The 22389-nt window shown below is 42.5% G+C and overlaps 1 protein-coding gene across 8 annotated transcripts in view; it reads right to left on the bottom strand.

Annotated features, from left to right (window-relative positions):
- The window catches only part of arhgef12a (Rho guanine nucleotide exchange factor (GEF) 12a), a 194674-nt gene that overhangs the window by 112391 nt on the left and 59894 nt on the right, over window positions 1-22389 (bottom strand). For 5 of the 8 annotated variants that reach the window (XM_061878259.1, XM_061878261.1, XM_061878267.1 and 2 more), the window contains exon 2: window positions 9446-9470. In XM_061878259.1, coding sequence (XP_061734243.1) covers window positions 9446-9470 — 25 coding nt within the window. The remainder of the gene's footprint in view (window positions 1-9445; window positions 9471-22389) is intronic. The other 3 variants (XM_061878260.1, XM_061878263.1, XM_061878265.1) reach the window with 1 other exon arrangement.

The raw sequence follows: 22389 nt of genomic DNA, 5'->3' as shown, positions 1-22389 counted from the left end.
TCGACCGCACGCCAAGCTAAGGCGGAACTTAGCACATGGAAAGACATAGAACAGAATACTTAATGTGACTTGTTGCATAAAGCAAACAATTGACCGAGGACGAACGAAGGAATCAGGTGGGCTTAAATACACAAATAATCATCAGAAACAGGTGTGTGACAGTAGCCCGTGAGGAGGAGCACAATACGTTGCCATGGTGACTAAAACAAACGATGCACCGAATTTTCATTTCGGTGCATCCCTAATTTCAACTTGTTTAGGTCGGGGTCCACGTAAATTAATTCATGGTGCCTCGTTGTGCATTGTTTACACATCGTGCGGTGCGCTACTTAATATGTCCGTGTCGTTCGGTTCACCTGCGAACCGAACCGAAACCCCCGTACCGAAACGGTTCAATACAAACACACGTACCGTTACACCCCTAGTGTATCGTGACATGGCCCAAAAATATCGAGATATTAAAAAAAAAGCCGTATCGCCCAGCCCTACCTTTAAGGTTTATTGGCGCTCTGTACTTCTACTTACGTCCTTGTACACAGCGGCCTTTTAAAAAGTCCGAAATTTTACTTTTTGAAACTGATACTGATAATTTCCAATATCACATTTTAAAGCATTTATCGGCCGAAAATAATGGCGGTCCGATATTATCAGACATTTCTATTCAATGTGTCATAATATTACTAACAAATAATAACTACATGAGCTCAATTCGCTCTCTCAAACACCCACTTTGAAGATTGAGTCCGACATGTATTATTTCAAATTTGCATAGTTCAACTTGAGAAATGTCACCATGTTACTGGAGGGACACAAACATAATGTGTTCATCTTTTCACACAACAACCATGTCTGCACCGAAACGGTTCAATACAAACACACGTACCGTTACACCCCTAGTGTATCGTGACATGGCCCAAAAATATCGAGATATTAAAAAAAGGCCGTATCGCCCAGCCCTATCTTTAAGGTTTATTGGCGCTTTGTACTTCTACCTACGTCCTTGTACACAGCGGCCTTTTAAAAAGTCCGAAATTTTACTTTTTGAAACCGATACCGATGACTGAAACTGATACCGATAATTTCCGATATTACATTTTAAAGCATGTATCGGCCAAAAATAATGGCAGTCCGATATTATCAGACATTTCCATTAAATTTGTCATAATATTACTAACAAATAATAACTACATGAGCTCAATTCGCTCTACTAAACACCCACTTTGAAGATTGAGTCCGACATGTATTATTTCAAATTTGCATAGTTCAACTTGAGAAATGCCACCATGTTACTGGAGGGACACAAACATAATGTGTTCATCTTTTCGCACAACAACCATGTCTGAACCGAAACGGTTCAATACAAACACACGTCCCGTTACACCCCTAGTGTATCGTGACATGGCCCAAAAATATCGAGATATTAAAAAAAGGCCGTATCGCCCAGCCCTACCTTTAAGGTTTATTGGCGCTCTGTACTTCTACCTACGTCCTTGTACACAGCGGCCTTTTAAAAAGTCCAAAATTGTACTTTTTGAAACCGATACCTACGACTTTGAAACTGATACTGATAATTTCCGATATTACATTTTAAAGCATGTATCTGCCCAAAAAAATGTCAGTCCGATACTATCAGACATTTCTATTAAGTTTGTCATAATATTACTAACAAATAATAATTACATGAGCTCAATTCGCTCTCTCAAACACCCACTTTGAAGATTGAGTCCGACATGTATTATTTCAACCTTGCATAGTTCAACTTGAGAAATGTCACCATGTTACTGGAGGGACACAAACATAATGTGTTCATCTTTTCGCACAACAACCATGTCTGCAACGAAACGGTTCAATACAAACACACGTACCGTTACACCCCTAGTGTATCGTGACATGGCCCAAAAATATCGAGATATTAAAAAAAGGCCGTATCGCCCAGCCCTACCTTTAAGGTTTATTGGCGCTCTGTACTTCTACCTACGTCCTTGTACACAGCGGCCTTTTAAAAAGTCCTATATTGTACTTTTTGAAACCGATGCCGATGACTGAAACTGATACTGATAATTTCTGATATTACATTTTAAAGCATGTATCGGCCGAAAATAAAGGCAGTCCGATATTATCAGACATTTCTATTAAATTTGTCATAATATTACTAACAAATAATAACTACATGAACTCAATTCTCTCTCTCAAACACCCACTTTGAAGATTGAGTCGGACATGTGATATTTCAAATTTGCATAGTTCAGCTTGAGAAATGTCACCATGTTACTGGAGGGACACAAACATAATGTGTTCATCTTTTCGCACAACAACCATGTCTGCACCGAAACGGTTCAATACAAACACACGTACCGTTACACCCCTAGTGTATCGTGACATGGCCCAAAAATATCGAGATATTAAAAAAAAAGCCGTATCGCCCAGCCCTACCTTTAAGGTTTATTGGCGCTCTGTACTTCTACCTACGTCCTTGTACACAGCGGCCTTTTAAAAAGTCCTAAATTTTACTTTTTGAAACCGATGCCGATGACTTTGAAACTGATACTGATCATTTCCGATATTACATTTTAAAGCATGTATCGGCCGAAAAAAATGGCAGTCCGATGTTATCAGACATTTCTATTAAATTTGTCATAATATTACTAACAAATAATAACTACATGAGCTCAATTCGCTCTCTCAAACACCCACTTTGAAGATTGAGTCCGACATGTATTATTTTAAATTTGCATAGTTCAACTTGAGAAATGTCACCATGTTACTGGAGGGACACAAACATAATGTGTTCGAGATGCCACCACAGTAGAAGCATTTAAGTCTCACCTTAAAACTCATTTGTATACTCTAGCCTTTAAATAGACTCCCTTTTTCGACCAGTTGATCTGCCGTTTCTTTTCTTTTTCTCCTATGTCCCACTCTCCCTTGTGGAGGGGGTCCGGTCCGATCCGGTGGCCATGTACTGCTCGCCTGTGTATCGGCTGGGGACATCTCTGCGCTGCTGATCCGCCTCCGCTTGTGATGGTTTCCTGCTGGCTCCGCTGTGAACGGGACTCTCGCTGCTGTGTTGGATCCGCTTTGAACTGGACTCTCGCGACTGTGTTGGATCCATTGTGGATTGAACTCTCACAGTATCATGTTAGACCCGCTCGACATCCATTGCTTTCCTCCTCTCCAAGGTTCTCATAGTCATCATTGTCACCGACGTCCCACTGGGTGTGAGTTTTCCTTGCCCTTATGTGGGCCTACCGAGGATGTGGTAGTGGTTTGTGCAGCCCTTTGAGACACTAGTGATTTAGGGCTATATAAGTAAACATTGATTGATTGATTGATTGATCTTTTCGCACAACAACCATGTCTGCAACGAAACGGTTCAATACAAACACACGTACCGTTACACCCCTAGTGTATCGTGACATGGCCCAAAAATATCGAGATATTAAAAAAAAGGCCGTATCGCCCAGTCCTACCTTTAAGGTTTATTGGCGCTCTGTACTTCTACCTACGTCCTTGTACACAGCGGCCTTTTAAAAAGTCCTAAATTTTACTTTTTGAAACCGATACCGATGACTGAAACTGATACCGATAATTTCCAATATTACATTTTAAAGCATTTATCGGCCAAAAAAAATGGCAGTCTGATATTATCAGACATTTCTATTAAATTTGTCATAATATTACTAACAAATAATAACTACATGAGCTCAATTCGCTCTCTCAAACACCCACTTTGAAGATTGAGTCCGACATGTGATATTTCAAACTTGCATAGTTCAACTTGAGAAATGTCACCATGTTACTGGAGGGACACAAACATAATGTGTTCGAGATGCCACCTCAGTAGAAGCATTTAAGTCTCACCTTAAAACTCATTTGTATACTCTAGCCTTTAAATAGACTCCCTTTTTAGACCAGTTGATCTGCCGTTTCTTTTCTTTTTCTCCTATGTCCCACTCTCCCTTGTGGAGGGGGTCCGGTCCGATCCGGTGGCCATGTACTGCTCGCCTGTGTATCGCCTGGGGACATCTCTGCGCTGCTGATCCGCCTCCGCTTGGGATGGTTTCCTGCTGGCTCCGCTGTGAACGGGACTATCGCTGCTGTGTTGTATCCGCTTTGGACTGGACTCTCGCGACTGTGTTGGATCCATTATGGATTGAACTTTCACAGTATCATGTTAGACCCGCTCGACATCCATTGCTTTCCTCCTCTCCAAGGTTCTCATAGTCATCATTGTCACCGACGTCCCACTGGGTGTGAGTTTTCCTTGCCCTTATGTGGGCCTACCGAGGATGTCGTAGTGGTTTGTGCAGCCCTTTGAGACACTAGTGATTTAGGGCTATATAAGTAAACATTGATTGATTGATTGATTGATTGATCTTTTCGCACAACAACCATGTCTGCAACGAAACGGTTCAATACAAACACACGTACCGTTACACCCCTAGTGTATCGTGACATGGCCCAAAAATATCAAGATATTGAAAAAAAAGGCCGTATCGCCCAACCCTACCTTTAAGGTTTATTGGCGCTCTGTACTTCTACCTACGTCCTTGTACACAGCGGCCTTTTAAAAAGTCATAAATTTAACTTTTTGAAACCGATACCGATGATTTTGAAACTGATACCGATAATTTCCGATATTACATTTTAAAGCATGTATCGGCCGAAAATAATGGCAGTCTGATATTATCAGACATTTCTATTAAATTTGTTATAATATTACTAACAAATAATAACTACATGAACTCAATTCGCTCTCTCAAACACCCACTTTGAAGATTGAGTCCGACATGTATTATTTCAAACTTGCATAGTTCAACTTGAGAAATGTCACCATGTTACTGGAGGGACACAAACATAATGTGTTCATCTTTTCGCACAACAACCATGTCTGCAACGAAACGGTTCAATACAAACACACGTACCGTTACACCCCTAGTGTATCGTGACATGGCCCAAAAATATCGAGATATTAAAAAAAGGCCGTATCGCCCAGCCCTACCTTTAAGGTTCATTGGCGCTCTGTACTTCTACCTACGTCCTTGTACACAGCGGCCTTTTAAAAAGTCCGAAATTTTACTTTTTGAAACCGATACCGATGACTTTGAAACTGATACCGATAATTTCCGATATTACATTTTAAAGCATGTATCGGCCAAAAATAATGGCGGTCCGATATTATCAGACATTTCTATTAAATTTGTCATAATATTACTAACAAATAAAAACTACATGAGCTCAATTCGCTCTCTCAAACACCCACTTTGAAGATTGAGTCCGACATGTATTATTTCAAACTTGCATAGTTCAACTTGAGAAATGTCACCATGTTACTGGAGGGACACAAACATAATTTGTTCATCTTTTTGCACAACAACCATGTCTGCACCGAAACGGTTCAATACAAACACACGTACCGTTACACCCCTAGTGTATCGTGACATGGCCCAAAAATATCGAGATATTAAAAAAAGGCCGTATCGCCCAGCCCTACCTTTAAGGTTTATTGGCGCTCTGTACTTCTACCTACGTCCTTGTACACAGCGGCCTTTTAAAAAGTCCTATATTGTACTTTTTGAAACCGATGCCGATGACTGAAACTGATACCGATAATTTCCGATATTACATTTTAAAGCATGTATCGGCCGGAAAAAATGGCGGTCCGATATTATCAGACATTTCTATTAAATTTGTCATAATATTACTAACAAATAATAACTACATGAGCTCAATTCACTCTATTAAACACCCACTTTGAAGATTGAGTCCGACATGTATTTTTTCAAATTTGCATAGTTCAACTTGAGAAATGTCACCATGTTACTGGAGGGACACAAACATAATGTGTTCATCTTTTCGCACAACAACCATATCTGCAACGAAACGGTTCAATACAAACACACGTACCGTTACACCCCTAGTGTATCGTGACATGGCCCAAAAATATCGATATAATAAAAAAAGGCCGTATCGCCCAACCCTACCTTTAAGGTTTATTGGCGCTCTGTACTTCTACCTACGTCCTTGTACACAGCGGCCTTTTAAAAAGTCCGAAATTTTACTTTTTGAAACCGATACCGATGATTTTGAAACTGATACCGATAATTTCCGATATTACATTTTAAAGCATGTATCGGCCGAAAATAATGGCAGTCCGATATTATCAGACATTTCTATTAAATTTGTCATAATATTACTAACAAATAATAACTACATGAGCTCAATTCGCTCTCTCAAACACCCACTTTGAAGATTGAGTCCGACATGTATTATTTCAAACTTGCATAGTTCAACTTGAGAAATGTCACCATGTTACTGGAGGGACACAAACATAATGTGTTCGAGATGCCACCTCAGTAGAAGCATTTAAGTCTCACCTTAAAACTCATTTGTATACTCTAGCCTTTAAATAGACTCCCTTTTTAGACCAGTTGATCTGCCGTTTCTTTTCTTTTTCTCCTATGTCCCACTCTCCCTTGTGGAGGGGGTCCGGTCCGATTCGGTGGCCATGTACTGCTTGCCTGTGTATCGGCTGGGGACATCTCTGCGCTGCTGATCCGCCTCCGCTTGGGATGGTTTCCTGCTGGCTCCGCTGTGAACGGGACTATCGCTGCTGTGTTGTATCTGCTTTGGACTGGACTCTCGCGACTGTGTTGGATCCATTATGGATTGAACTTTCACAGTATCATGTTAGACCCGCTCGACATCCATTGCTTTCCTCCTCTCCAAGGTTCTCAGAGTCATCATTGTCACCGACGTCCCACTGGGTGTGAGTTTTCCTTGCCCTTATGTGGGCCTACCAAGGATGTCGTAGTGGTTTGTGCAGCCCTTTGAGACACTAGTGATTTAGGGCTATATAAGTAAACATTGATTGATTGATTGATCTTTTCGCACAACAACCATGTCTGCAACGAAACCCCCTTACCGAAACGGTTCAATACAAACACACGTACCGTTACACCCCTAGTGTATCGTGACATGGCCCAAAAATATCGAGATATTAAAAAAAAGGCCGTATCGCCCAGCCCTACCTTTAAGGTTTATTGGCGCTCTGTACTTCTACCTACGTCCTTGTACACAGCGGCCTTTTAAAAAGTCCGAAATTTTACTTTGTGAAACCAATACCTATGACTTTGAAACTGATACTGATAATTTCCGATATTACATTTTAAAGCATGTATCGGCCGGAAAAAATGGCAGTCCGATATTATCAGACATTTCTATTAAATTTGTCATAATATTACTAACAAATAATAACTACATGAGCTCAATTCGCTCTCTCAAACACCCACTTTGAAGATTGAGTCCGACATGTATTATTTCAAACTTGCATAGTTCAACTTGAGAAATGTCACCATGTTACTGGAGGGACACAAACATAATGTGTTCATCTTTTCGCACAACAACCATGTCTGCAACGAAACAGTTCAATACAAACACACGTACCGTTACACCCCTAGTGTATCGTGACATGGCCCAAAAATATCAAGATATTGAAAAAAAAGGCCGTATCGCCCAACCCTACCTTTAAGGTTTATTGGCGCTCTGTACTTCTACCTACGTCCTTGTACACAGCGGCCTTTTAAAAAGTCATAAATTTAACTTTTTGAAACCGATACCGATGATTTTGAAACTGATACCGATAATTTCCGATATTACATTTTAAAGCATGTATCGGCCGAAAATAATGGCAGTCTGATATTATCAGACATTTCTATTAAATTTGTCATAATATTACTAACAAATAATAACTACATGAGCTCAATTCGCTCTATTAAACACCCACTTTGAAGATTGAGTCCGACATGTATTATTTCAACCTTGCATAGTTCAACTTGAGAAATGTCACCATGTTACTGGAGGGACACAAACATAATGTGTTCGAGATGCCACCTCAGTAGAAGCATTTAAGTCTCACCTTAAAACTCATTTGTATACTCTAGCCTTTAAATAGACTCCCTTTTTAGACCAGTTGATCTGCCGTTTCTTTTCTTTTTCTCCTATGTCCCACTCTCCCTTGTGGAGGGGGTCCGGTCCGATCCGGTGGCCATGTACTGCTTGCCTGTGTATCGGCTGGGGACATCTCTGCGCTGCTGATCCGCCTCCGCTTGGGATGGTTTCCTGCTGGCTCCGCTGTGAACGGGACTCTCGCTGCTGTGTTGTATCCGCTTTGGACTGGACTCTCGCGACTGTGTTGGATCCATTATGGATTGAACTTTCACAGTATCATGTTAGACCCACTCGACATCCATTGCTTTCCTCCTCTCCAAGGTTCTCATAGTCATCATTGTCACCGACGTCCCACTGGGTGTGAGTTTTCCTTGCCCTTATGTGGGCCTACCAAGGATGTCGTAGTGGTTTGTGCAGCCCTTTGAGACACTAGTGATTTAGGGCTATATAAGTAAACATTGATTGATTGATTGATTGATCTTTTTGCACAACAACCATGTCTGCAACGAAACCCCCGTACCGAAACGGTTCAATACAAACACACGTACCGTTACACCCCTAGTGTATCGTGACATGGCCCAAAAATATAGAGATATTAAAAAAAGGCCGTATCGCCAAGCCCTACCTTTAGGGTTTATTGGCGCTCTGTACTTCTACCTACGTCCTTGTACACAGCGGCCTTTTAAAAAGTCCGAAATTTTACTTTTTGAAACCGATGCCGAAGACTGAAACTGATAATTTCCGCTATTACATTTTAAAGCATGTATCGGCCGAAAATAATGGCAGTCCGATATTATCAGACATTTCTATTAAATTTGTCATAATATTACTAACAAATAATAACAACATGAGCTCAATTCGCTCTCTCAAACACCCACTTTGAAGATTGAGTCCGACATGTATGATTTCAAATTTGCATAGTTCAACTTGAGAAATGTCACCATGTTACTGGAGGGACACAAACATAACAGAGAATAATAGCGCATTAACCTCTTGGTGTGAGAGTCATGGCAAGTGTGTCATGGTGTCTAACGTGACAGCCAGAGAGGATGTGGAGTCGCTCTGCTGAGCAAGGCCAGAGAAAGGACGTTTCCTCCAAACTAAAAAAAAAAGGTGCAACAAGGCCAGACTCTGGCTTGGACCTCAGCAGGCCATGTATGGTTGCTACTGCTGCTATTACTGCTACTGCTACTGCTGCTGCTGCTGCTGCTGCTGCTGCTGCTGCTGCTACTGCTGCTGCCTATATCGGCCCCAAATGTGAAAGGCCACTGTTGTGTTCACAGTGAAAGGCAGTGATGGGCCGCCTCTTAGAAGAGGGAGCCCTTTGTCCTTGGCTGTATGTGAGTTAGATGGGTGGGTGATGGGTGGGAGAGGGCGTATGTTTAGTCTAAATTCAGAAGACTTCTGTGTCGCTGCAGCTGCAGTCCGAGCAAAACACAGCCTCGTTTCCTTCATTTGTACTTTTTGCATAGAAATGACAATGCTTCAATCTTACCTGTTTGCTTTCCTGGGAAACCTGTAGGACAGAAAAGAAAAAGTAACAGTTAGTAATGGCACATGATGAGCTGAAAGAAGGTGCAAACATGATAATCCTGATGCAACATCAAAGTTCAAAATGGTAGATTTAAGCCATTTTCAGGTCAAATGTCCTCTGCTTCACAGATCTCCGCGATGTTGACATCGCTGTCCTCTTCACTTCTGTGGCCTGTTTGATCCGTCATGATGTACGGATCAAACCATTAAGTGATACTTATAAGCACGTCTGAACGCATGGAAATATGGCTCAGAGGCATAATCGTGGAATCTCATATTATAATATAACTGGTGATACAGTAACTGAAGCACTCATAAATTATAATTCAGGCCAAAATAAACTATGACACAGTAGCCCCCGCTCAAATAGATACGTTGGCCAAAAAAATATAAGAAATAACACCACAAAAAGACACCTCCTTTTCCCCTGGTGGTAGAATCTGTAGAGCAATACAGAAAAAGTATTAACGTAGCAAGAGACTGCGAATAAATCAGGATTTAAGGACATACGGTATTAATGAAACACCGCGGTAAAACTCCTGATGATTAATAGTACCGATGGCCGCACTTTGTTAAATTTGCAGACGTGTGTGTGTGTGTGTGTATATATATATATATATATATACACAGTATATATATATATATATATACTTATATATACACACACACACATATATACATATATACATACATACACACACATGTATATACACATACACATATATATACGTGTATATATGTTTATATATATACATGTGTGTATATATATATATATATATATATATATATATATATATATATATATATATATATATATATATATATATACACAATAACAACTTTCTAGACACTCAAAGCGCCCACAGAGAAGTGGGACTGAACATTCATTTACACCCGGTGGTGGTAAGCTACATCAGTAGCCACAGCTGCCCTGGGGTAGACTGACTCGTCGTGTTTGGAGGAAGAAGAATACTGAGTTGCATCCCAAGAACACCATACCTACTGTGAAGCATGGGGGTGGAAACATCATGGTTTGGGGCTGTTTTTCTGCTAAGGGGACAGGACGATTGATCCGTGTTAAGGAAAGAATGAATGGGGCCATGTATCGTGAGATTTGGAGCCAAAACCTCCTTCCATCAGTGAGAGCTTTGAATGGTTGACCAAATACTTATTTTCCACCATAATTTACAAATAAATTATTTAAAATTCCTACAATGTTAATTCCTGGATTTTTTTTTTTTTTTCACATTCTGTCTCTCACAGTTGAAGTGTACCTATGATGAAAATTACAGACCTCTGTCATCATTTTAAGTGGGAGAACTTGCACAATCGCTGGCTGACTAAATACTTTTTTGCCCCACTGTATATATATATATATATATATATATATATATATATATACACATACATATATATATACATATACATAGATGTATATATACATATTAGGGGTGTAAGGGTACGTGTATTTGTAATGAACCGTTTCGGTACGGAGGTTTCGGTTCGGCGGTGTACCAAACGAGTACACATGCTAGCAGCGACCGGGCTAGGACAACATGTAAAAGCCAGAGCTGGAAGACCCTCCTGCCTCGTTAAGATCTCCCGTTTGGGAACACTTTGGCTGCGCGATACAACAATGGAGGACGGATGTTTGCCGACATTGTTCAGCAGCTGCTTCTGACAACACATCAAACATGTGTTGCACCTTCCCTGCTTCCGGTTCCCAGACCGTAGTCGAGCAGCGCAGGAGAGACACTCCTCCAGGGCTGATGTATTCTCGGGGGGCCAGATCTGGCCCGCCGTGTAATTTATTTTGGCCCTTGAGGCAATATCAATTTAGCATTAGAGGTGGCCCGCCGGTGTTATACAGCGTTGGTGCCGCTGTAACACCGCATTCACCGCTAATACTCATACTTGCCAACCCTCCAAATTTCCCGGAAGACTCCCGAAGTTCAGTGCCCCTCCCGAAAATCTCCCGGGGCAACCATTCTCCCGAATTTCTACCGATATCCACCTGGACTATACTGGGGGCGTGCATTTAAGGCACTGCCTTTAGCGTTCTCTACAACCTGTCGTCACGTCCGCTTTTCCTCCATACTAACAGCGTGTCACATAATATGTGTGGCTTTTACACACACACACACAAGTGAATGCAAGCATACTTGGTCAACAGCCATACAGGTCACACTGAGGGTGGCCGTATAAACAACTTTAGCACTGTTACAAATATGCGCCACACTGTGAACCCACACCAAACAAGAATGACAAACACATTTTGGGTGAACATCCGCACCGTAACACAACAGAACAAATACCCAGAACCCCCTTGCAGCACTAACTCTTCCGGGAAACTTCCAGCAAACTGACCAATAATTAATGTTTTATTCATGCATTTTCTCTTGCTACTTCAAGGCTTGAATGTTTGGTTCATTCATTATTGTTATTTTATTTTCAGATTTATTATTAGCCTGTGGGGAAAAAAAATAATATTTACCTCAGAAGATTGCAAATAGACAAAAGGCATACAATTATTTAAAATGTATTTGATATGCCATTGATATTTTTTTTTAATTATTATTATTATTATTATTATTTGAAACTGGATTTTGCATGTCACTAAAGTTATATAAGCCTTGCTTGTGCAATATTTAATGCAAAACTTGTTTGGGTCCCTGATCCAAGTCCGAGTCCATGGTTCTCGCCCGGAAAAGGGTGGAGTGCCATCTCCGGGTTGGGGAGGAGACCCTGCCCCAAGTGGAGGAGTTCAAGTACCTAGGAGTCTTGTTCACGAGTGAGGGAAGAGTGGATCGTGAGATCGACAGGCGGATCGGTGCGGCGTCTTCAGTAATGCGGACGTTGTACCGATCCGTTGTGGTGAAGAAGGAGCTGAGCCGGAAGGCAAAGCTCTCAATTTACCGGTCGATCTACGTTCCCATCCTCACCTATGGTCATGAGCTTTGGGTCATGATCGAAAGGATAAGATCACGGGTACAAGCGGCCCAAATGAGTTTGGGTCTCTCCCTTAGAGATAGGGTGAGAAGCTCTGTCTTCCGGGAGGAACTCAAAGTAAAGCCGCTGCTCCTCCACATGGAGAGGAGCCAGATGAGGTGGTTCGGGCATCTGGTCAGGATGCCACCCGAACGCCTCCCTAGGGAGGTGTTTAGGGCACGTCCAGCTGGTAGGAGGCCACGGGGAAGACCCAGGACACATTGGGAAGACTATGTCTCCCGGCTGGCCTGGGAACGCCTCGGGATCCCCCGGGAAGAGCTAGACGAAGTGGCTGGAGATAGGGAAGTCTGGGCTTCCCTGCTTAGGCTGCTGCCCCCGCGACCCGACCTCGGATAAGCGGAAGATGGATGGATGGATGGATGGATTTTGCATGTCACTAAAGTTATATAAGCCTTGCTTGTTCAATATTTAATACAAAACTTGCTTGGGTCCCTATTAAAAGGTTCATTTGCTCAACCTTGGCCCGCGGCTTTGTTCCGTTTAATATTTTGGCCCACTCTGTATTTGAGTTTGACACCCCTGGTCTAGAAGGTCAACGGGCTCATAGTGATGTTAGTAATAGTTGACTGGGAGGTGTTTATTATCATTTGGGGAGAGTACGCTGCCTTATGCTCACCTGCTAAACACCTATCTGCTCGACGCTGAAGCATTTACTACATGCGCTCTGAATACACACTGCTGATTGGCTGTTACTGCTATATATGTAACCAATCAGATGGTTGTGTGGGTGGGACAATACTGGGTGCTGAGACAGAGACAAAAGAAGCAAAGCATTGTTGCGATCCGCTGCTCGTATCTACACATATTAGTTATTTTTCCTTTCTGGTATCACTCTCCGTCAAGTGACTGTTTATTTCCTGTTTAGCCTGTCACCATGGTAACTCATCAGTCCACCTGCCAATCCCGGTCCACACACACCTGTTTTGTCTAATCACCCTCCTATTTAAGACAGCCTCTTTGTTCATTTCTTCCTGGGTTCATAAATTGCTCTCATGCAACAAGTGACGACTGCTAACTTTTTCTACTTTTATTCTCGCTAGCTCTCATGCTATGCCACTTGATTATTCCAGTTTTCATACTGATGATTTGTTTTCTCGTTTGTGCTTTCATGCCAAGTTTAGTTTTCTGTTTGTATTTCCTAGTTTTCATACTAGCGTTTTTGGTTTGCCTTTTTATTAGCTCTAGCATTTCTGTTCAGAGCTCTCTTTTTGTTAAACAAATATTTTAAGATCCTACCTTTTGTTGTGTTCACGTCATCGCATCCACGGAGGGACAAACCCGGCATTACCATGCCCACCAGTCCTCACAAAGCAGCTTGTTAAGACTTTAGCTTAGAAACTCGTTCAGTACAGCCCCGTACCGAACCGAAACCCCCGTACCGAAACGGTTCAATACAAATACACATACCGTTACACCCCTATTAAAAACAGTCCGTACATAGCTATTTTACTACAATAAGGGTGAGCCTAGTTTCCTCGTGTTCCTGGCAGTTGAAGGTAAGCAGCCGGTTTGAACGGCACCACAAAATAACACTCTATTATAGTACAAAACAAAAGAGCGAGTAACTACATTTCAGTCTTCATAATAGGGAGGGCTCAGGACTAACTAGCCACCAGTAACTCTCTTTCTCCAGGCCACAGTGTGTCCCATTCAGAGTCATATACTGGGCAGCTGAATGGCCCGTTTATGAAAATGCCTAGGTCTGTAATAAGTTCCAGAGACGCAGAGAGAGAGAGAGCGAGGGAGAAAACCCCACTGAGTTTTAAGTAACCAACTCCCATGAAACCTCAAAATCGTGGAGATGGAAAAATCTGCATATAAACATAGCGGGAACTGGTAGGCTGTGTGGATAAGCAATGGCAGAAATAAGTCATAGGCATGTTTTGGTTTGTCATGCATTTGCTACTGAATACATGATAGAATCATGTCCAAGGGACTGCAATATGCATCGGGTACAACTATACTATACAGCAGGGCTCGGGAACCAAAGAGCCAAATATTTGAAAAAGTATTTCCCTAAGAGCCATATAATATATTTTTAACACTGAACACAACTAAACGTGTGCATTTTTAAGCAAGACCAACATTTCTAGGGTATAAGAGGTCTCTTATTCTTTGTAATAACATTGTTATTCTGAAGCTAACTGTGGAGGGGGCGTGGCCTGCGGGCCTGCAGCGAACTGGGGTGTGCCAGCACAGGCCTCGAAATCAGCGACAGGTGCGTAGACGGCCCACCTGGGCCTTGTTATCTAATCACCTGTCGCTCTGTTATCAGCAGCAGCCAGTAGGAGAGACGGGGTTGGGGCTGGAGCCAGAGCGCGAGCGAGAACGGAAGAGAAAAATACAATTGCTGGACAGCAACTGAGAGACTTATTGAAAAACAAAACAATATTGTAACCCTGAAACAGGCTCTCATGTCAGTGCTTGGTGGTCTGAAGAACCCACAGAGGGGCAAGGCCCACACTAACCAACAATAAATAAATAACTTCTTACTATTACGCAACTTCTTCAACAGGAGCGGTAGAAAACGAATCCATCCATCCATCCATCTTCTTCCGCTTATCCGAGGTCGGGTCGCGGGGGCAGAAGCCTAAGCAGGGAAGCCCAGACTTCCCTCTCCCCAGCCACTTCGTCTAGCTCTTCCCGGGGGATCCCGAGGCGTTCCCAGGCCAGCCGGGAGACATAGTCTTCCCAACGTGTCCTGGGTCTTCCCCGTGGCCTCCTACCGGTTGGACGTGCCCTAAACACCTCCCTAGGGAGGCGTTCGGGTGGCATCCTGACCAGATGCCCGAACCACCTCATCTGGCTCCTCTCCATGTGGAGGAGCAGCGGCTTTACTTTGAGTTCCTCCCGGATGACAGAGCTTCTCACCCTATCTCTAAGGGAGAGACCTGGAAACTCATTTGGGCCGCTTGTACCCGTGATCTTATCCTTTCGGTCATGACCCAAAGCTCATGACCATAGGTGAGGATGGGAACGTAGATTGACCGGTAAATTGAGAGCTTTGCCTTCCGGCTCAGCTCCTTCTTCACCACAACGGATCGGTACAACGTCCGCATTACTGAAGACGCCGCACCGATCCGCCTGTCGACCTCACGATCCACTCTTCTCTCACTCGTGAACAAGACTCCTAGGTACTTGAACTCCTCCACTTGGGGCAGGGTCTCCTCCCCAACCCGGAGATGGCACTCCACCCTTTTCCAGGAGAGAACCATGGACTCGGACTTGGAGGTGCTGATTCTCATCCAGTCGCTTCACACTCAGCTGCAAACCGAGCCAGTGAGAGCTGAAGATCCTGGCCAGATGAAGCCATCAGGACCACATCATCTGCAAAAAGCAGAGACCTAATCCTGCGGTCACCAAACCGGAACCCCTCAACGCCTTGACTGCGCCTAGAAATTCTGTCCATAAAAGTGATGAACGGAATGGGTGACAAAGGGCAGCCTTGGCGGAGTCCAACCCTCACTGGAAAGGTGTCCGACTTACTGCCGGCAATGCGGACGAATGGATGGAATAAAAATGCATGAGAATGTTTTATATTTTGAACGTTATTTTTGACACTGTGATTACAAGTGGAATTATTCATTACTTATCGTGTCAGCTCGGATTTATTCGAGAGCCAGACGTAGTCATCAAAAGAGCCACATCTGGCTCTAGAGCCATAGGTTCCCTACCCCTGGTGTACACTATATCCATATCAAATGTCCAATAGCATGTTTTAGTAGTGGGAGAAAGGATATTTTCTTAGTTGCATCACGACGAAACGATTCTGAGTTGCTGGACCATCGTCCAAATAACAATAGTTTATGTATGTTAAATAAAGTAATACACATGGTTCTGAATTGTGGAACAAGCGCGGAACCACTGGCATTTAGGAAAGGAGAAGCCATCCTAATCCCTTAAATATCTTGAATGTGACCTACTGAAATAAAATACGTTATTTGTAGACTTCAACATGTCTAACTGGAACGGCGTTACAACAGAGTAATCAGCTAAGAAGTAGGGGTTGCACAAATGATCAATACATTCATTTATAACTAAATGTTTCTTTTATGCCCTGATTCTCAAAATTCAATTAAAGGCCTACTGAAATGAGATGTTCTTATTTAAACGGGGATAGCAGGTCCATTCTATGTGTCATACTTCATCATTTCGCCATATTGCCATATTTTTGCTGAAAGGATTTAGTAGAGAACATCGACAATAAAGTTCGCAACTTTTGGTCGCTAATAAAAAAGCCTTGCCTGTACCGGAAGTAGCAGACGATGTCACGGGTTGTGGAGCTCCTCACATCTGAACATTGTTTACAATCATGGCCACCAGCAGCGAGAGCGATTCGGACCGAGAAAGCGACGATTCCCCCATTAATTTGAGCGAGGATGAAAGATTTGTGGATGAGGAAAGTAAGAGTGAAGGACTAGAAAAAAATAAAAAAAGACTATACAGTGGGAATGATTCAGATATTATTAGACACATTTGCTGAGATAATTCGGGAAAATCCGTTATCTGCTTATTGTGTTACTAGTGTTTTAGTGAGATTATATAGTCGTACCTGTACAACCTGAAGGTCGGCCCCGCACCGTTCTTCAGCACCAGTCGACCGTAGTGGCGATGCCCATCTCTGCCCTTCGCAAGGGACCCTCTTCTAAAGACGATTTTTCGAAATGATCGCTGCATAATACACTGTACTTTGTGTGTGTGGTCCAATCCAACAGCAATAGTGTGCGGCAAGAAAATGGCGTAAACCTGGCACTTTTGTCAACGGAATTTGGCACAGCAGGGGGGGGGAAAGCCGGAGGGGTCTGGCCACGGGTGTGGTGACCGCCAGTGTCTCCGAGGGAAGCCACGTTTCTCGACGAGGCGAAGGTGGCCGGGTTGAGATTTTTTTTTTTTTCCGTCCTCCACGGTGGAAGCATCCGACGGTCCGAGGCAAGAGAGTCAGCAGCTGCCTCTTTTGACAGGTGCAGGAGGAACAACGAAAGCTTTCCGCTCATGTCTACGGTAAGAGCCGACTTATTACCACCATTTTCTCACTGCCGGTTGACATGTGGTAGGGAACCGTGTTCGCTTGACCGCTCTGTTCCATAGTAAAGCTTCACCTTCATCTTTCGGGAATGTAAACAATGAAACACCGGCTGTGTTCGTGTTGCTAAAGGCGGCCGCAATACACCGCTTCCCACCTACAGCTTTCTTCTTTGACGTCTCCATTATTAATTGAACAAATTGCAACAGATTCAGCAACACAGGTGTCCATAATACTGTGGAATTATGCGATAAAAACAGATGACTTATAGCTGTGAACGGTGCTGGAACAAAATGCCCTCTAAAATGCGTGACGTCATGCTGCGACGTTTTAGCAGGATACTTTCGTGCGAAATTTAAAATTGCAATTTAGTAAACTAAAAAGGCCGTATTGGCATGTGTTGCAATGTTAATATTTCATCATTGATATATAAACTATCAGACCGTGTGGTCGGTAGTAGTGGCTTTCAGTAGGACTTTAAGACACTTTGGGTGGAGGATTTAGGACTGACCCCATCGGAGGATTTTAAGTAGAGTTCCTAAGTCTTCTATTTGAGCAAGACACAGCCTCACCAATACAAGCTAATACACCATACTTACTATACCAAGGCTCGACTAGCTAAGATGTTTGCAAAATAACTGAATCGTGTGATCGGTGCTAACAGTCTCCAGCTAACTTAATACATATATTTTGACTCCGCCCATCCCTGAGCAGTTATTGGACAGAAATTCTTAAAGCTTTGGTAATTGGTGAAAGGATTGGACCAAATCCTCTAAGTCAGGGGTGTCAAACTCAAACACAGAGTGGGCCAAAATTTAAAACGGAACAAAGTCGCGGGCCGAGGTTGAACAAATGAACCTTTTAATAGGGACCCAAACCAGTTTTGCATTGAATATTGAACAAGCAAGGCTTAAATAACTTTATAGTGACATGCAAAATCGCGTTTCAAATAATAATAATAATTAAAAAATATCAATGGCATATCAAATAAAATTTAAATAAAAATCGAATGCCTCTTTTCGGTGGTGGGGTTGAGGTGGACGGGGTTTGGTGATAGCACGGCGTGTATATTGTAGCGTCCCGGAAGAGTTAATGCTGCAGGGCGTTCTGGGTATTTGTACTGTTGTGTTTATGTTGTGTTACAGTGCATAAGTTCTACCAAAATGTGTCATTCTTGTTTGGTGTGGGTTCACAGTGTGGCGCATATTTGTAACAGTGTGAAAGTTATTTATACGGCCATCCTCAGTGTGACCTGTATGGCTGTTGATCAAGTATGCGTTGAATTAACTTTTGTGTGTGTGTGTGTGTGTGTGTGTGTGTGTGTGTGTGTGTGTGTGTGTGTGTGTGTGTGTGTGTGTGTGTGTGTGTGTGTGTGTGTGTGTGTGTGTGTGTAAGCCGCATATATTATGTGAGTGGGCCGGCACGTTGTTTGTATGGAGGAAAAGCGGACGTGGAGACAGGTTGTAGAGAACGCCAAAGGCAGTGCTTTTAAAGCCCACCCAAAATATTGTTGTCCGGGATGAAATTTGGGAGGGGCACTGAACTTCAGGGAGTCTCCCGGGAAAATCGAGAGGGTTGGCAAGTAAGAGTGTTAGCGGTGAATGCGGTGTTTCAGCGGCGGGCCAGCTCTAATGTTAATTTGATATTGCCTCAAGGGCCAAATTTGGCCCGCGGACCAGAGTTTGACACCCATGCTCTAAGTTGTCTGTTGGGTGTAGCCCCTCTGTCATCTTCTCTCAGCAAATCCAAAAAGAATGTGGTGGCATTCACTACTTTACATCCTCGTCATCTCTGTTATGTCCTTGGGCAAGATTCTTTACCCACCTGTTCCCAGTGCCACCCACACGGGTTTAAATGAAGCTTAAAAAAATGTAGATAATGGGTTTCAGTCACTAGGTTTCTATGCACAAATTAGTCTAAGTTCTCAAATCGTTTTTTGTAATTTCACACCTATTTTCTTTTAGCGTGGACCATGGGTGTCAAACTCTGGCCCGCGGGAGGCTCAAGTAAATCTCAACTAAGTGTGTGCTTGTAACCTCATACACTTATACAGGTAGCCTACACAACAGGCTAATAATGTAAACAGAAGGCTTAAGTAAATCTCAATTAAGTGTGTGCTTGTAACCTCATACACTTATACAGGTAGCCTACACAACAGGCTAATAATGTAAACAGAAGGCTTAAGTAAATCTCAATAAGTGTGTGCTTGTAACCTCATACACTTATACAGGTACACAACATATCCCAGGCCAGAACAGATTTGTCAATAACAGTACTTCAGCTTCAGAATAAAAAGAAGGAAACTAACTATGTATAAAACAATTTAAATTTAACACTGCACGTTGGTTGATTGCGTCACACGCCACTATTCGGCCTTGCTTTTCACTCATTCCACCGAAGGCCGAATGTGGGTTTTTTTGCCATATTCGGCCAAATATATTCGGTTACCGATTAATCGGTGCATCCCTAATACTAATATTCCTACTTGCTGCTACCCCCACCCCCCAGCCCCCAACGATTTTCCAAGGAGACTCCCAAATTTCAGTGCCCCTCACGAAAATCACAGGGGGCAAACATTCTCCCAAATTTCTCCCGATTCCCACCTGGACAACAATATTGGGGGCGTGTCTTAAAGGCACTGCCTCAAGCGTCCTCTAAAACCTTTCGTCACGTCCGCTTTTCCTACGTAGAAACAGCGTGCCGGCCTAGTCACATGATATATGTGGCTTTTACACACACACACAAACACAATATTGCAATGCAAGCTAGGTCAACAGCCATACAGGTCACACTGAGGGTGGCCGGATAAACAACTTTAAGACTGTTACAAATATGCGCCACACTGTGAACCCACACTAAACGAGAATGACAAGAACATTTTGGGGGAACATCCGCACTGTAACACAACATAAACACAACAGAACAAATACAAAGAACCCCTTGCAGCACTACCTCTTCCTGGACGCTACAATATAAAAATGTATTATTATCCTGTGGAAAAAGTTTATTTTGGTATTTACATGAGAAGGCTGCAAATAGAAAAGAGGCATTACATTTCTATTTAAATTTGATTTGATATGCCATTGCATTATTTGAAACTTGATTTTGCATGTCACTATAAAGTTATATAAGCCTTGCTTGTTCAATATTCAATGCAAAACTTGTTTGGGTCCCTATTAAAAGGTTCATTTGTTCAACCTTGGCCCGCGGCTTTGTTCAGTTTAAAATGTTGGCCCACTCTGTATTTGAGTTTGACACCCCTGGCGTGGACAAATTAATTTATTTTCCAGGTGACCTACAACGTCACACTAGAAATTGCAAATATTTACAATTTGTTTTAACTGACGTCCACTGTAATATTGGCACAGACGACAAACATTATCTCTAATGGCTTTATTGATGTTCAATAGCAGACAGCATCAAGAAATGTTCTCAGATTGCATTACATACATGACGCTACTACCAAGAATGTTTCGGGCGGATGCAGGTCCGAAGCAAAGAATGACCGGCGGAAAAGTTTTTTCTTAGGAAATTTCGTACGTAGAATCACAGAAACAAAACTTTTGAGTGTCTCAGAAGTCATTTTAAAGGCTCTGGATTGATGTTTTGGAGTTTTAAAGGGGAACATTATCAGCAGACCTATGTAAGCGTCAATATATACCTTGATGGTGCAGAAAAAAGACCATCTATTTTTTTGACCGATTTCCGAACTCTAAATGGGTGAATTTTGGCAAATTAAACGCCTTTCTGTTTATCACACTGGAGGCGATGACGTCAGAATGTGACGTCGCCGAGGTAACACACCCACCATTTTCATTTTCAACACATTACAAACACCGGGTCTCAGCTCTGTTATTTTCCTTTTTTTTGACTATTTTTTGGAACCTTGGAGACATCATGCCTCGTGGGTGTGTTGTCGGAGGGTGTAACAACACTAACAGGGAGGGATTCAAGTTGCACCACTGGCAAGAAATCTGCCGCCAGACCCCCATTGAATGTACCAGAGTGTCTCCACATTTGACCGGCGATGCTAAGACAGACATGGCACAGAGATGTATGGATAACCTGCAGATGCATTTGCAACTATAGTCAACGAAATCACAAAGGTGAGTTTTGTTGATGTTGACTGCCAGCTAATCGATGCTAACATGCTACGCTAATCGATGCTAACATGCTATTTACCGGCGGTACTAAAGCAGACATGGCACAGAGATGTATGGATAACCTGCAGATGCATTTGCAACTATATTACGTTTCCTTCCACCCACATTTAATGATAAAAAAACACTTACCAATCGACGGATTTAAGTTGCTCCAGTGTCAAAAGATACTCCAACCATCTGTTTCAATACATGCGTAATCTGTTGAATCGCTTAAGTCGCTGAAATCCGAGTTTGAATCCGAGCTAATGTCGCTATATATTGCTGTGGTATTCCTATTGTTTGTTTACATTGGCAGCACTGTGTGACGTCACAGGGAAATGGATAGTGGTTTCGAAGAAAGCGAAAATAAGGCACTTTAAAGCTTTATTTAGGGATATTCCGAGACCGGTAAAATTTTGAAAAAAAATTCAAAAAAATACAACAAGCCACTGGGAACTGATTTTTATTTTTTTAACCCTTTTGAAATTGTGATAATGTTCCCCTTTAAATCCGAGGAAAAAGACTGTTGGTGCCCTGACTGATACTGTTCCAAATGATGGTTGCTGTTGTTCTGGACTATCTTCCCATTTGTGCGGAAAGTTAATCAGTTTGGAGTCCACAAATGCAGTGTGCACGTTTTATTATTCGCCTTTAATATACCTGCTTTATTATTTTTCTCATTTGTATGTCATTCGGGAGTCTGAATTAAGACGCTATTTTCCATTTCCTTAG

Source organism: Nerophis ophidion, linkage group LG18 (assembly GCF_033978795.1).
Source record: "Nerophis ophidion isolate RoL-2023_Sa linkage group LG18, RoL_Noph_v1.0, whole genome shotgun sequence".
Classification (NCBI taxonomy): Eukaryota; Metazoa; Chordata; class Actinopteri; order Syngnathiformes; family Syngnathidae; genus Nerophis; species Nerophis ophidion.
Note: the sequence above shows the minus strand (reverse complement) of the source record. Positions and strands in the feature narration are given on the sequence as shown.